This window comes from Macaca fascicularis, chromosome 15 (genome assembly GCF_037993035.2).
Source record: "Macaca fascicularis isolate 582-1 chromosome 15, T2T-MFA8v1.1".
In the NCBI taxonomy this organism is placed as follows: Eukaryota; Metazoa; Chordata; class Mammalia; order Primates; family Cercopithecidae; genus Macaca; species Macaca fascicularis.
The window spans coordinates 5,940,284-5,955,695 of NC_088389.1; the positions used below are offsets into that span (position 1 = coordinate 5,940,284).

At 54.2% G+C, this 15,412-nt stretch overlaps 1 protein-coding gene across 30 annotated transcripts in view; it reads right to left on the minus strand.

Moving 5' to 3' along the window:
* The window catches only part of ADAMTS13 (ADAM metallopeptidase with thrombospondin type 1 motif 13), a 43,305-nt gene that overhangs the window by 27,723 nt on the left and 170 nt on the right, over window positions 1-15,412 (minus strand). For 24 of the 30 annotated variants that reach the window (XR_012424162.1, XR_012424156.1, XR_012424159.1 and 21 more), the window contains exons 2-10: window positions 11,150-11,270; window positions 10,371-10,437; window positions 9,056-9,219; window positions 7,915-7,998; window positions 7,133-7,257; window positions 6,850-6,996; window positions 4,125-4,262; window positions 3,322-3,484; window positions 355-459 (exon numbers count right to left, since the gene is read on the minus strand). Coding sequence is in view for 10 of the 30 variants with exons in the window: in XM_065529902.1 (XP_065385974.1) it covers window positions 355-459; window positions 3,322-3,484; window positions 4,125-4,262; window positions 6,850-6,996; window positions 7,133-7,257; window positions 7,915-7,998; window positions 9,056-9,219; window positions 10,371-10,437; window positions 11,150-11,254 (1,098 nt within the window). In the remaining 20 variants the exon portion in view is untranslated. Of the gene's footprint in view, window positions 1-354; window positions 460-3,321; window positions 3,485-4,124; window positions 4,283-6,849; window positions 6,997-7,132; window positions 7,258-7,914; window positions 7,999-8,372; window positions 8,646-9,055; window positions 9,220-10,370; window positions 10,438-11,133; window positions 11,310-15,412 lie in introns of those variants that run through there. The other 6 variants (XM_074016080.1, XM_074016083.1, XM_074016084.1 and 3 more) reach the window with 6 other exon arrangements.

Genomic DNA, 15,412 nt, shown 5'->3' on the forward strand with positions numbered 1-15,412 from the left:
CACAAGGACCCACCCACAGGGGCTCTAACCTCACAGGGATCCCCTTACACAGGGATCCCACCCCGAGACACCCCATATCCATGAGGACCTTCACACAGGGACCCCACTCAAAGGAACCCCACACCCACGGGCACCCCTCATACAAACAGGCAGCCCACACTCCCATTCTGCATGGAAGCAAACGCTAAAGGAAAGAGTTCAGACCACCAACCCAAAGGACAGTCACCAAGGCCAACTCCAAGGCTCTCTGCCCCATACTGGTCCTGCCTCCCGACCTAGGAATAGGGCGGCCTGGCTGGAGGCGCCCACGTGCACGTGCTCACAGGAGCCTGCTCGTTCACTCTTGGCTCTGACCTTCTCCATGCCACATTCTGTCCCGTCCAGGAGAGGAACGAGGAGGCGGCTGCAGCTGCTTTGGTCCAGCGGGTCTGTGTGGCAGGAGAGGGCCTGGCACATATCCTAGGAGGATGGACAGGTGGCAAACTCAGGGGCCACCAGGGCCTTCCAGGCCAGTGTCCAACCTTAACTGTCCCTCCCAGACCGCAGGACACACTGACACAGCCAACACTCTGCGCTGCGGGCACCGGTGCCCTCAAAAGACAAGGCATGACCGACCCATCGATGGGGAACCGGGACCATGACCAGGTCCTGCCACACTTTTTGGGGCCCACGGAAATGTAGTTTTTGTGTCTTTTTTCTTTTTTTCTTTCTTGTCACTGACTTGAAGTTCACCAGGGAAATGTTTTAATTTCTTTCTTTTTTTTTTAACTTTTTTTTTTTCTGAGATGATTTCACTCTTGTTGCCCAGGCTGAAGTACAATGGTGCGATCTCAGCTCACAGCAAACTCTGCCTCCTGCGTTCAAGCAATTCTCCTACCTCAGCCTCCCGAGTAGCTGGGATTACAAACACGCACCACCACGCCCAGCTAATTTTTTGTATTTTTAGTACAGATGGCGTTTCTCCATGTTGGTGAGGTTGGTCTTGAACTCCCAACCTCAGGTGATCCACCTGCCTTGGCCTCCCAACGTGCTGGGATTACAGGTGTGAGCCACCATATCTGGCCTAATTTCTTTTAAAATCATAAGAAAAAAGGCCGGGCACGGTGGCTTATGCCTGTAATCCCAGGACTTTGGGAGGCCAAGGCAGGCGGATCACGAGGTCAGGAGATCGAAACCATCCTGGCTAACACAGTGAAACCCCGTCCGTACTAAAAATACAAAAAATTAACCAGGTGTGGTGGCGGGTGCCTATAGTCCTAGCCACTAAGGAGGCTGAAGCAGAAAAATGGCATTAACCCAGAAGGCAGAGCTTGCAGTGAGCTGAGATCGCACCACTGCACTCCAGCCTGGGTGACAGAGCGAGACTCCGTCTCAAAATAAATAAATAAATAAAATAAAATCAGAAGGAAAAAAATGAATTAGACTGGGTGTGGTAGCTCATGCTGGTAATCCCAGCACTTTGGGAGGCCAAGGTGGGCGGATCACCTGAGGTCAGGAATTCGAGACCAGCCTGGCCAACATGATGAAACCCTGTCTCCACTAAAAAATACAAAACTTATCTGGGCATGGTGGCACATGCCTGTAGTCCCAGCTACTTGGGAGGCATAGGCCCAGGAATCACTTGAACCTGGGAGGCGGAGATTGCAGTAAACCAAGATTGTGCCACTGCACTCCAGCCTGAGTGACAGAGTGAGACTCCATCTCAAAAAAAAAAAAGGTAAAAGAAAAAAAAGAGGCCGGGCGCGGTGGCTCAAGCCTGTAATCCCAGCACTTTGGGAGGCCGAGACGGGCGGATCACGAGGTCAGGAGATCGAGACCATCCTGGCTAACACAGTGAAACCCCGTCTCTACTAAAAAATACAAAAAACTAGCCGGGCGAGGTGGCGGGCGCCTGTAGTCCCAGCTACTCGGGAGGCTGAGGCAGGAGAATGGCGTAAACCCGGGAGGCGGAGCTTGCAGTGAGCTGAGATCCGGCCACTGCACTCCAGCCTGGGCGACAGAGCGAGACTCCATCTCAAAAAAAAAAAAAAAGAAAAAAAAAAAGAAAAGAAAAAGAAAAAATGAACTTCCAGGTCCAAATTAATGTTGTAATATATAATATTAATAGATTTGCTGGTCAGGCATGGGTGGTGGCTCATGTCTGTAATCCCAGTGCTTTGGGACGCCAAGGTGGGAGGATGGCTTGAGGCCAGGAGTCCTAGACCAGCCTGGGTAACAAAGGGAGACCCCATCTCTACAAAAAATTTAAAAATTAGCTGGGCGTTGGGGCATGTGCTTGTAGTCCCAGCTACTCCAAGGCTGAGGTGGGAGGATCGCTTGCGCCCAGGAGGTTGAGGCTACAGTGAGTTATAATTGTGCTACTGCACTCCACCCTGGGCAACAGAAGGAGGCCCTGTCTCAAAGAAGAAGAAAAAAAAAAAAGACTCGGCCAGGCGTGGTGGCTCATGCCTGTAATCCCAGCACTTTGGGATGCCCAGGCAGGCGGATCACCAGGTCAGGAGATCGAAACCATCCTGGCTAACACAGTGAAACTCCGTCTCTACTAAAAATACAAAAAAATAGCCCCCTGGCTAACACGGTGAAACTCCGTCTTTACTAAAAATACAAAAAAATAGCCCATCACGGGCGCCTGTAGTCCCAGCTTCTCGGGAGGCTGAGGCAGGAGAATGGCGTGAACCTGGGAGGCAGAGCTTGCAGTGAGCTCAGATTGCGCCACTGCACTCCAGCCTGGGCAACAGAAAGAGACTCCGTCTCAAAAAAAAAAAAAAAAAAAAAAAAAACAGTATTAAAATATAATCCTCAATTTTTTTTTTGGAGGAAGGGGCCCACCAAGGCAAAAGTGGCTGGAGTCCATGAATGTCCTATGCAACCCTGCGAGGAAGTCTGTCTTTTGGGGTGCTGCTCTCCTTCATCTCCCCTCCCCCTACCAGTCCCACTTCCGCTGTGGGTTCAGTTTGGAGGCCACTTCCTCCAGGCAGCCCTCCAGGCTGACTCCAGCCACAGTAGATGGGAAGTCCTTGGTAACTGTTTAGGATTGGTGTCCTTACCCAGCCAGGAATCCTTGGGCACAGGGGCCCTCCCAGGACTAGCTACATAATTTGTCGGGCCCAGTTAAACAAAAATGTTGGGGCTTTTGTTCAAACATTTTAAATAATTTCTAGAGGCCACAGACAGCATTAAACTAAGCCGCCCTGGGGGTACCTCAGCCTAGCACTGCACCCAGCAGGTGCTCACGGTGCACGTTGGGGGGGCATTAGTTGATGAGTTGGGTGATGCCGAGGAACCTCATGGCCAATCCCAGGCCACTGCGGGCAGACTCACCAAGTGCTCCCTGGAGAAGGTGCAGGCGACTGCCTTGGGGCCGAAGGCCACGCGGCACTGCTCGTTGGCGCTGTAGTAGAGGCCAGGCTGCGCCTCCGGCTGGCGCCCCGCGGACCCAGGCTGAGGCCGCGGGGGGTCCCACACGCAGCGCGCCCGTCCTGCGCTGTGACAAGGCCCGGCTCAGGCCCAGGGTGTACACCGAGAGGAGGCGGGACGGAGGAGTGTGCACGGGGATGGAAGCGTTTGGAAGCGTGGCCTTTTGTGAGTGGGAACAGGAGTTGTCGGCCCGAGCCCCCCACCAGGAGCCAGCTCTGGGCTGGGACCAAGACTAAGGCTCCGGTCCGCGCGGAGGTGAGTGGCCAGCAGAGGGAGAGACAACGGAGGCACAGGTCGGAGTGGGATGGAGCAGATGCACGTTAGGCCCGGGAGCGGTACGGTGGGTGAGAAGGGGACGCAGGGGTACATGTACGCGGGCGGGGGAGATAGGGGTGTGGGGCTGATGGAGCGTGGAAAGTGGACGGAGGGGTCAGCACGGGTGGAGGCAGACGAAGGGTACCGGGGTGAATTGAGGGGGTGGGCGCAGGAACCGGGTGGGTGCAGGAACGGGGTGGGCGCAGGGGGCTGAGATGGAGGGGTGGATGGAGGAGGGTAGGATGCAGGGGTGGGTGGAGGCAAGTGGGAGAGAATGTGGACGGAAGGGTGGCCGCAGAGCGTGGGACAGCGCGGGGGGAGGCGCAGGGGGTTGGGCAGGTGGGTGGGACGGAGCGGTGGGTGCAGGGGTTGGGACGCGGGGCGGGAGCTACCTGAGCAGGCTCAGCAGCTGCCGGCGGCTGCAGGGGGACCAGGCGAGGCCAGCGCGGGGCGCGGCGCCGTCTGAAGCCATCACGTGTCCGCTGGGGCCGCAGCCGCTGCCAGGCGCGCCGTCGTGCTCCAGGCCGAAGCTGGTAGGTGGGGAGCTATGCTAAGGCGACAGGCAGGGGCGGGGGCAGGATCGGGGTCGGCGAGTCCGGGCCCGGCGCCCTAGTGCCGCAGGGCCAGCGAGTTTTCGGACCCGGGTCGACCCCTGACGCCGCCACCTGCTAACCGGGCGCAGTGCAGAGGGCCTTGTGCGCCCAGCGTCAGTTTTCCCCAGAAGGGAGCGCTAGCCCGGCAGGGTGGCTCCCGCATCTTTTGCTAATAAATATCAAAAGGCTTTAAAAACGTGCAAGCCACATTAATTCACAGTGTTAGGAGTCTGTGGAGAGCGGGGGACTGGTCGGGGCCTTGAGGGGCTGCTCTGGGGACTGTTGACATGGATGTGTTGAGCGTGAAATTCATCTACTGTGAGTAAAGCACGATTTTAAAGTTCAGTTAAAATGTGCTTGCCCTTGGCCATTGTTTGCATTCCTAGGCCAGGAAGGTGAACCGTTTCCAAACTGTCACAACAGAGCTTGCTTTCCCCAAAGCAGAACTGATGGAGGACTACTAATGAGGTGGGAGAGGCCAGGCACCGGTGAGGTAGGAGGTGGACTCTACTCTGGAGGCCCCGCTTGGACAGGGGACCAGAGGACTAGCTAAAACAGGGAGGGGTGGGAAGCCCCCTTCCATAAGACAGACCCACCAGTGCACCATGTCAGTTTACCATTGCCATGGCAACACCCAAAAGTTACCGCCCTTTTTCCATGATGAAAACCCGGAAATTACTGCTCTTTTTCTAGAAATTTCTGCATAATCTGGTCCCTTAATTTGCATATAATTAAAAGTGGGTATAACTAGGACTGCAGCCCTGCCTTTGAGCTGCTCTTTTGGGCACAGTGTCTATGGGGTAGTCCTGCTTCAAAAGGGCTACGCTGCACTGTACACAGTCACAGGGCTGCACACTCTGACCACTGCTATGTCAATCAAAGTTGCGGTCTAACACCACCTGCTCCCTCTTGAATTCTTTCCTGGGTGAAGCCAAGAACCCTCCCAGGCTAAGCCCCTGTTTGGGGGCTTATCTGTTCTGCATCACAGGAGCAAAAGGAAACTATGCTTCCTGTGAGGGAGAAGGAGCCCTGCCTTGCCCCACACCCAGGAACCCTGCCTCGACCCTCCCAGGCTCAGAGGGGTTGAAAGGGGTCGGGTGGGGGTTGGTGGGCAAGGAAGGTAGAAATTCACTTTTCACTTTAGAAATCTCTGCACTGGGCCGGGCACAGCTGTAATCCCAGCACTTTGGCCGGCCGAGGCAGGCAGATCACGAGGTCAGGAGATCGAGACCATCCTGGTTAACATGGTGAAACCCCATCTCCACCAAAAAATACAAAAAATTAGCCAGGCATGGTGGTGGGCGCCTGTAGTCCCAGCTACTCAGGAGGCTGAGGCAGGAGAATGATGTGAACCCGGGAGGCGGAGCTTGCAGTGAACCGAGATTGCGCCACTGCACTCTGGCCTGGGCGACAGAGCAAGACTCCATCTCAAAAAAAAAAAAAACAAAAGAAAGAAAGAAATCTCTGCACTGCTTGAATTTTTACAACAATTGGGTATTATTTTCAGACTTAAAAAACTAAAGAATTGAAAAGAAACCCATCACTCTAGGTAAATGGTTATAGGTAGGAGCGAAGGTTTGCACACAAGAATGTATAATGTTCACAACAGGAAGATGTGTTCAGGCAACCCAGACATCCAAGGAGAGGGGCCTGATTAAATAAATTACGGTACACGCCTGTAAGAGACCTGGGATAACATTTGGGATATATTATTACATAAAGAGCAGGTAAATCCTGCACTCACTCTAGGAAGAAAAAAGAAAGGCTGGACGCAGTGGCTCACGCCTGCAATCCCAGCACTTTGGGAGGCCGAGGCAGGTGGATCACCTGAGGTCAGGAGTTCAAGACCAGCCTGACCAACATGGAGAAACCCCATCTCTTCTAAAAATACAAAATTAGCTGGGCATGGTGGCACGCGCCTGTAATCCCAGCTACTCGGGAGGCTGAGGCAGGAGAATCACTTGAACACGGGAGGTGGAGGTTGCAGTGAGCTGAGATCGCGCCATTGCACTCCAGCTTGGGCAACAAGAGCGAAACTCTGCCTCAAAAAAAAAAGAAAAAGAAAAAAGAAATAGCAGGTAACAAAGCAATGAACAGCATAATCACAATTTTCCTTTAATTCAGGGATCCAAACTAAATCCCAATTTTGCAAATAAAAAATATGTGCGTGTGTGTAAAGAAAAGACTGAAATTAAATACAAAATGTGAAGAGACATTATCTCTAAATGGTGGGATTTGAGATAGTTTTTACAGCCTGCTTTTTCTTTACCTGAATATTTCCACAGAAGTTATTTTCTACCTGCTAAAGGTGTTTTGCTCGTCTTTTGGAAAAAAAGTTTCTTTAATCAAACAGTATCAGGTTCCCCTGTCCTCACACCCACCCTTCTGAGTCTGTTGGGGTGAGGGGTACAGGCTCCTCTGGCGAAACTCTACAAGGACCCACTGCTTGCCAAGACCACCTCTGCCCCGGGTACCCAGGTCAGCTCCTTGCCAGAGCCTGGGGACAGCTGGTGGGGCTGCATACCTGTGCCCGATCTCATGGGCGATGGTGACTCCCAGGTCGAAGCCAGTGTCCTCGGTAATGAGGCAGCTCCAGGTTGGGGAGCAGGCACCACCCAGCTGGGTGACTCCCCGCACCTGCCGGTTACCATCAGGCAACTCCAGGTCAAACCTCGGTGAGAGAAAACAGTCACTTGGGTGGTGCCAAGGCACGTGGCTGCCCCAGGATCACCTTTGCAGAGGGCAGGAAGCCGAGGGTGCAGCCTTCCCAGGCTGGCTGACCAGCGCCCATCAGAAAGCTCGGCTACCTCGTGATATAGAGGACCAGGTCAGCGTGGCCAGGATCCGTGTCGTCCTCGGGGTTGATGGTCCGGCTCCACCCACAGACGCTCAGCAGGGACGAGGTAAGGTTGGCTGTGATATTTGGAGCACCCTGCAGATTCACAGCAAAGCCTGCGTTTAGGACGCCCCAACCAGGCATGGTGCTGACTGCGGTCAGTGTGTTTCCCAGTTAGTCCTCATAACAGCCCTCTGACTAGCCCGTGTTAGCGGTGAGACAACTGAGGCTCAGAGAAGTAGTCAGGCAGCCTGTGCTGAGTGCTGGATAGAGCTGGGAGGGTAGCTGGTCCATCTGGCTGAATGTGTTCTGTGACCCATGCTGCTTGGGGCATCCAGGACAAGAGGTGTTTTTTTTTTGTTTTTTTTTTTTGTTTTTTTTTTTGAGACGGAGTCTTGCTCTGTCACCCAGGCTGGAGTGCAGTGGCCGGATCTCAGCTCACTGCAAGCTCCGCCTCCCGGGTTCACGCCATTCTCCTGCCTCAGCCTCCCAAGTAGCTGGGACTACAGGCGCCCGCCACCTCGCCCAGCTAGTGTTTTGTATTTTTTTTTTAGTAGAGACGGGGTTTCACCAGGTTAGCCAGGATGGTTTCGATCTCCTGACCTTGCGATCCGCCCATCTCGGCCTCCCAAAGTGCTGGGATTACAGGCTTGAGCCACCGCGCCCGGCCGACAAGAGGTTAAAGAGGATGGAGACGCGATGACTTGGGCTTCCCGCTCTGTATAGCGCGCTGAGCTCCAGCTCCATGCCTACCTCGGGCTCTGTCAGAATGACCATCTTCACCAGGTGCACCCGAAACTGAGCCCCCAGGGACGGGTCCCGAAGCAGTTCTGCCCCCTGTGGAAGGGCAAATGAGAGAGGTAACCTGTCGGGTGGGCATTGCCAGCCCCAGGCAGCTGCTGACTCCCAGGGGCCCCGGGGTGTGAAGGGCTGGAGAGCATGTGTGGGAAGCATGTGTGGGAAGCGGGGGCTCCTAAAATGCGATGCACAGTCAGCCAGGCCTCTGCTGCTCCTCAGCTCATGGCTCAGGAAGGCCAACTAACGCAAGGAAAATAAACTCCAAAGCAAGGGGATGAGAGCACACAGACAGTCATGAGTTGGATATTCCGGTCAAATGCTGCTCCTCTCAGACCACAGATTCCTCTCAGATTACAGGAGCCTGCCATCATGCCCAGATAATTTTTGTATTTTTAGTAGATACAGGGTTTCACCATGTTAGCCAGGCTGGTCTCGAACTCCTGACTTCAGGTGATGCACCCGCCTTGGCCTCCCAAAGTGCTGGGATTATAGGCATGAGCCACTGCGCCCGGCGTTGTCTGTCTTTCTGAGACGGCCGAAAGTGGGGTAGAGCTTCCCTGCCCACCCTTCACTTTCAAGTGAAGGGGGGCTGCAGGGATTCAGGTGCTAGCAAGAAATGAAGGTGGCCATCTCCTTTGCCAGCAGTCTCTGTTTAGACTTCAGACTGGTGACCTGTCCTCGCCACCCTGAGTAGGGGATGAGAGAAGGAGAGGGGGCAGGGTCGGGGTACAGAGGGCAGTGTGAGCAGCCCACACCCCGTTTGCCAGGGTTGTGTTAGCTGAGCCTCCTGGGGGTCAAATGGATACTAAGGAAGAGGCCAGGCTTGAAGGTGGCCCCAGATGAAGGGATTTGAGTAGCGAGAGGCTGCAGGGTGTGCGTGTGCTATGGAGCTGAGAGGGGGTGTGGGACCTCACCCACCTCCACCCAGGGGAGGGAGGGAGAAGAGGAAGAGCCCCGAGCCATTCTACCTGAGTTTAACCCACTGTATTCAGACCACCAGATACACTAGCCCACAGACACCGGTCACCAGCCCTGGCCATGGGGACCTGCACAGGCCAGCGCCATCCCTGGAGGTCGCTCCCATGGGGGCACTCACGATGTTGAGGTTGGTGAGCACGTAGCGCTCTGTGTCCTCCTGGTGAGCCTGGAAGACATCGGGGCCCACGGCCACCAGCAGCTCCAGGTGTAGGATGCTGCCTGCAGCCCGCCTCTGCCTCTGCCTCTGCCTCTGCCTCTGGAAGCCGGGGGAGGGAGGGTGGCCTGGAGGGGCAGGGGAGAGCAGAGGGCAATGGTTCTAGAAAGCAAGTAGTGGAAAGCTAACAGGAGACAGGCTGGCGGGTCTTGGAAGGATGGCCTTCCGAAGTCAAGACATTGTGTGTCACCCCACCCCAACAGCTGGACCCCATTAGTGACTGGGCATGCAAAGGGCAGGGCCCAGGAGGAGCTGTTGGGCTACGGCGTCCTTTAGGTCACCCCATCAAGACAAGCTTCCTACTGCCCTGGTGGCTCTGCCCAAAGGGGAAAGCCCCTGCCCTGCCTCCTGGACCCTGCTCTGGGCACAGGTGTTTCATGAGTAACATCATGGACCGCGACAGGAAACTGAACACAAGTGGAGCCTGGTGGTCTCTTGGGAAGCAGGGGCCCAGGCCAGCCCTCATTGTCCTCTCCCAAGGGAGCCCTTAGAGGGCCAGGGACCCTGGGCAATGATCTCCCAGTCCCTCAGGAGCGGCGGAGCTAGAAGGACCCAGGCTATGGGATACCCAGACAGCATCGGCTGCATCCACCCCCCCGGCTGGATGGCCCCAAGCACTGGTCAGTGTGCATCTGGCCCAGACCACAAAGAACCAGGTCACAAGGTGGGCCTTGCCCTCCCGTTCCCCCTGACCACTAGCCCACCTGCCTCTGGCCCCCATCAGCCGTTATTCAAGTTGTCAATGGCCCTACTGGCAAGGGGGCTCACACCCGGAGACGGTCACACACAGGGCCTGTGGGCAACGGGGACAGGCCTTTATCATAAGGAAATCCATGGCCTTAGGAGGGAGCCTGAGCCAGCACCTATCTTGTTTCCCACAGAAGGAATAAATATTTACATCCACGGCCAGAAACCCCAAGAGCTCCTGAAAACCAGCCAGCTCAGCAGAGGCCATGGGGCAGAAGGGGCCAGCCAATCGGTGACCATTCCCTTGTGACATTTAACAGAAGCTAGGGTTAGAACCCTGGCCTGGCTGGAACATCCAGACCAGTTTTTATCAACTTGGCAGGAAGTAACAGAGTTAATTAACAGGGGTGACAGCAGCTTCTCTGACCTTCTCCTGCCAGATCCACCAAAAATCCCAGACCACTGACTCAATGGTGAGTCCTGAGAAAGTCCTGAGAAACTTCCCTGGGAGAGAAGACACCAGGACAAGTACCTTTTAAGGGAGCACCAGAGCTCAAGTAAGAAGACACAGCCTGTGGCTCCAATGCCTGAAGAAAACTCTGCAAGACAAAAAGAGATGGATGGGGCTGGGTGCAGTGGCTCACGCCTGTAATCCTAACACTTGGAGAGACTGAGGTGGGAGGATCACTTGATCCAGGAGTTTGAGACCAGCCGGGGCAACATAACAAGTCCCCATGTCAAAAAAAAAAGAAGAAGAAAGACAGAAAGTCAAAGACAGAAAGACAGAAGAAAGGAAGGAAGGAAGGAAGGAAGGAAGGAAGGAAGGAAGGAAGGAAGGAAGGAGGGAGGGAGGGAGGGAGGGAGGGAGGGAGGGAGGGAAGGAAGGAAGGAAGGAAGGAAGGAAGGAAGGAAGGAAGGAAGGAAGGAAGGAAGGAAGGAGGAAAGAAAGAAGAAAAAGATACGGATGAAGAAAGAGACAGGAAGCAGGAGGTGGGTGAGGCCAACCAAGAAGGAGAGGGGGATATCAGAGACAGGGAGCGGGAGAGGAAGGGAGAGGCAGAGAAGAGCAACCCACATAGTTTGGGACAAACTAGTATCTGTCTGTTCAGCTTCACTGGATGAGCAGGTCGTACTGAGACACCGACTCCCTCTTCAGTGAGCACACTTCATCCCCCAAAACCCCAAGTGCAGACTTCCCTGCCCAGCGCAAACCCCAGAGCTGATGTAGTCAGCTGTTTGGCACTCCCCTCGCCCCAGGTAGCTCAGAATACCCCACCGAGAGGCTCCCGGAATACCTGCAAATGCGCCCACCTGCTGGAAATGGGAGGGTCCCCAGCAGCCCAGGAGAAAGCCACAGGCAAGGATTCCGGCCACACAGAGGGAAGGGCATCTTGCCCGGGGGTGACGCTGGCGCATCCTCAGGAGAGCCAGCCTGCAGAGTGGAGCAGAGTGAGAGGGGGCCTTGGTGACTGGGAATCTGGCCAGCGTGGAATGGACAGGCCTGCTCGCTGGGCGGGACGATCAGGCAGTGTTTACTCTTGGAAGCTTCCTGCCAGGGCAGGGGCCGTGGCTAGGGTGGGCGGCCTGCAGCTCCTCCTGCTGCAGCCTGGACCTTGCTCTAAGATGGCTGCAGTTCAGGGTACCCCGCAGCCCAGTCCTACACTCCAGAGAGCTCTCCGGATGTGCACACCCACCTCCTCAGAGGAGGCCTAGCCATCTAGAAGGGACACTGGACCAGAAACCCGCAGACGGGGGTTCACGAGGATGCCAGGACCTTGGGCTGGCTCTCTCTCTGGGGTCCCCGCTCCCATCTGACAGATGAAAGGCTGTGCAAAAGACATCGAGGTTCTGGCTCAACTCTCCGCCTACTCTGTGCCTGTGCCTGATGGGGAGAGTCGCAGAAGCAGGCTGCATAGCACCAGATCTCGGCATCATCACAAACCGCCTGGCAATCCCCCTCACCTCCTGGAAGGCTCTCTTCACATGCTCCAAACCACTCTTTTACACCCCTCACACCCACACAGCCGCACAAGCTGATGACCATCAGGGGGATACACCTTGTGTTTCCACCCCTCAAAGTGCAGCTTCTCTCCTCCTTTGCAATCAGGGAGGACGCACCTACACTCCCTGCCAGGCCCTGGCTCTGGATCCCTTCCCAGCTCTCTTCTCCTGCATCATTCGTTTCTGTCCCTCTGCTAGAGCCATTCATTCATTCCTTCAGCCAACAAATGTTTCACTGAGCCCCTGAAACAGGCCAGGCTCTGTGCTAGACACCAGGAAAGCAGCCACGAGCCAGGCAGACAGCAGCGTCAGCCTCTCACAGCTTAAATTCTAGGAAAGGGAGCCAGACAGCACAGTTGCTAGACAAACACGTGTTGTGTATGTAGTCTGTTCAAAGGTGGTAAGTGTCATGGAGAAAAATACAGCAGAATAAAGGAATGGGGGGCTGGAGGGGAGGGTGTGCTTCTATGCAGGAACGTAAGGAGGCTCTGGGAGAAGGGGGCATGCTTAGATGTCAAGATCCTAGTACCTGGCTCACCCCATCAGCATACATGACTCTGCTGTCTCTTTTTTGGTTTTTGTTTTTTGAGACAGAGTCTTGCTGTGTCACCCAGGCTGGAGTGCACTGGCACGATCTCGGCTCACTGCAGCCTCCATCACCCAGGTTCAAGTAATTCTCCTGCCTCAGCCTCCCTCGTGGCTGGGATTACAGGTGCCTGCCACCACGCCTGGCTAGTTATTATATATTTAGTAGAGGTGGGGTTTCGCCATGTTGGCCAAGCTGGTCTCAAACTCCTGACCTCAGGTGAGCTGACCGCCTCGGCCTCCCAAAGTGCTGGGATTACAGGCATGAGCCCCACCACACCCAGGCACTCTGGTGTCTCTTGCTTACAATCAACAACCTCCCCTTGACCCGCACTGTCCTCCCCCCATAGCCCTGTTTCTGGCTTTCTTTAAGAACTTGGAAACATTATTTTCAGTAGCTATCTCCACTTCCTTGCCTCCAATTCCCACATCCCACTGAAATTAATCTTTAAAAGGTCACCAATAACTTTGTGAACCCTGAAAGAGCCAATCCTTCATGATGGTTCCCAAGTCACTTAACTGGGTCTAAATTCAAAGTAGGACCTAGAAGCCATTTGCTGACTAGGGTCACACACACATTCTGCATTCCTGGAAAGCCCCCACTCTCGCTTACCTCTGAGATGGTTTCATAGCTGTCTGTTCCTATTTATGCCACCAGAATCAACCCATCGACTGTGACCCACATCAACCAATCTGAGCTCAGCAAGTATTAACCAGTGAGAACTAAGCAAGTGTGCCTTCCTCATTTGCTTAAGTGGACCAAAGTGGGAACCTGAGCAGAAGTTCTCTACAAAAGACAACCTCTTTCTTTGTTCTCTGGAATGCACCTTTGCACAGAAGGCTGCATTGCCCTGGTTTGTAAACTGCTGGAACAAAGTTTTTTTTTTTCCTTTTTTAAAAAGAAAACCCGGGCCGGGTGCGGTGGCCCATGCCTGTAATCCCAGCACTTTGGGAGGCTGAGGCAGGCAGATCACAAGGTCAGGAGTTTGAGATCAGCCTGGCCAGCATAGTGAAACCCCATCTCTACTAAAAATACAAAAATTAGGCCAGGTGTGGTGGCTCACGCCTGTAATCCCAACACTTCGGGAGGCCTAGGCAGGTGGATCACCTGAGGTCTGGAGATCGAGACCAGCCTGGCCAACATGGAGAAACCCGATCTCTACTAAAAGTACAAAATTATTCGGGCATGGTGGCACATGCCTGTAATCCCAGCTACTTGGGAGGCTGAGGCAGAAGAGTCACTTGAACCCGGGAGGTGGAGGTTGCGGTGAGCCGAGATTGCGCCATTGCACTCCAGCCTGGGTGACAAGAGCAAAACTTCATCTCAAAAAAAAATACAAAAATTAGCCAGGCATGGTGGCGTGCACCTGTAGTCCCAGCTACTCGGGAGGCTGAGGCAGAAGAATTGCTTGAACCCAGGAGGTGGAGGTTGTGGTGAACTGATACCACACCACTGCACTCCAGCCTGGGTAGCAGAGCAAGACTCCGTCTCAAAAAAAAAAAGAAAAAAAAAGAAATCCTTTTCAGTGGACTTGTTGACAATCTCAGTGCCATATCTGGTTCCCATCTCTCTGTCCTCGTCTTTCTCAGCCTCTCAGCAGCATCTGATGTGGTTTATTCTCCCCCTGGATTCTCTAATGCCACTCATATCCACCTCTCCTCCCACAACATTGACTGCTCCCCCTCAGCCTCCTCTGCTGCTTCGCCCCTGGAGAGCCCCAAGCACCTGTTATCTGGCCTTAGCCCTTCACTCCCTATAGTGGTACTCTCTCCTTGGATGAACTAACCCAGGCTCATGGTTTCAACACTAATTATATGCTGACAATTTCCAAACTACATCTCCAGCACTGACCCTTCCCTAAGCTTAGGAATCTTAGATCCTGCTGCTGATTAGACATCTCTGTTGGTGACTGCCCATTCAAACTCAGCAAGTGTGAAAAGGAGCTCATGGCTCCACTCCCATACTTCACCCTGCCTCCCGCAGACATTTATTGAGATGATAAATGGCCACACCCAGTTGCTCAGACCAAAATCCTAGGAGCCTCACTTCCCTGTTACTCCAACAACCTTTGCCTGTTACACATGCACATCAAATCTATCCACTCCCAGCTGAGCACAGTGGCTCACACCTGTAATACTAGCACTTTGGGAGGCCAAGGCAGATGGATCACTTGAGGTCAGGAGTTTGAGACAGCCTGGCCAACATGGCGAAACCCCAGGTCTACTAAAAATACAAAAATGAGCAGTGCATAGTAGCGTGCACCTGTAATCCCAGCTACTCAGGAGGCTGAGGCAGGGGAATCACTTGAACCCAGGAGACAGAGGTTAAGGGAGGAGACCACCCCTCATATTGTCTTATGCCCAATTTCTGCTTCCAAAGAAAGAAGTAAAAACTAAAAGGTAGAAATAAAATCCACAGGCAGACAGCCTGGCGCTGCGCCCTGGGCCTGGTTAAAGATCGACCCCTGACCTAACTGGTTATGTTATCTATAGATTTCAGACCTATGGAAAAGCATTGTGAAAATCCCTGTTCTGTTCTGTTGCTTTCTGATTACCGGTGCATGCAGCCCCGAGTCACGTGCCCCCTGCTTGCTCAATCATCACGACCCTCTCACACGGACCCCCTTAGAGTTGTAAGCCCTTAAAAGGGACAGGAATTGCACACTCGGGGAGCTCGGTTTTTGGAGACCTGAGTCTGCAGATGCTCCCAGCTAAATAAAGCCCTTTCCTTCTACAATTCAGTGTCTGAGGGTTTCTTGTCTGCGGCTCCTCCTGCTTCACAGTAAACTGGCGGGAACTCCTCCCCGTGCCTGGGCCTCAGTTTCCCCACTGTATATAGAAGATGAGCCGCTGTGAGGCTAAGCGTGGAGCAGCCCAAGGCGGGAAAGGCCCGAGAGTCCAGGACGCAGTCCAGGGACCAAGCCCGGCTCTCACTAGCCCGACCGCCCAGTGCCCCCACGCGCTGCTGCCCCACCCGGTGCTACACAC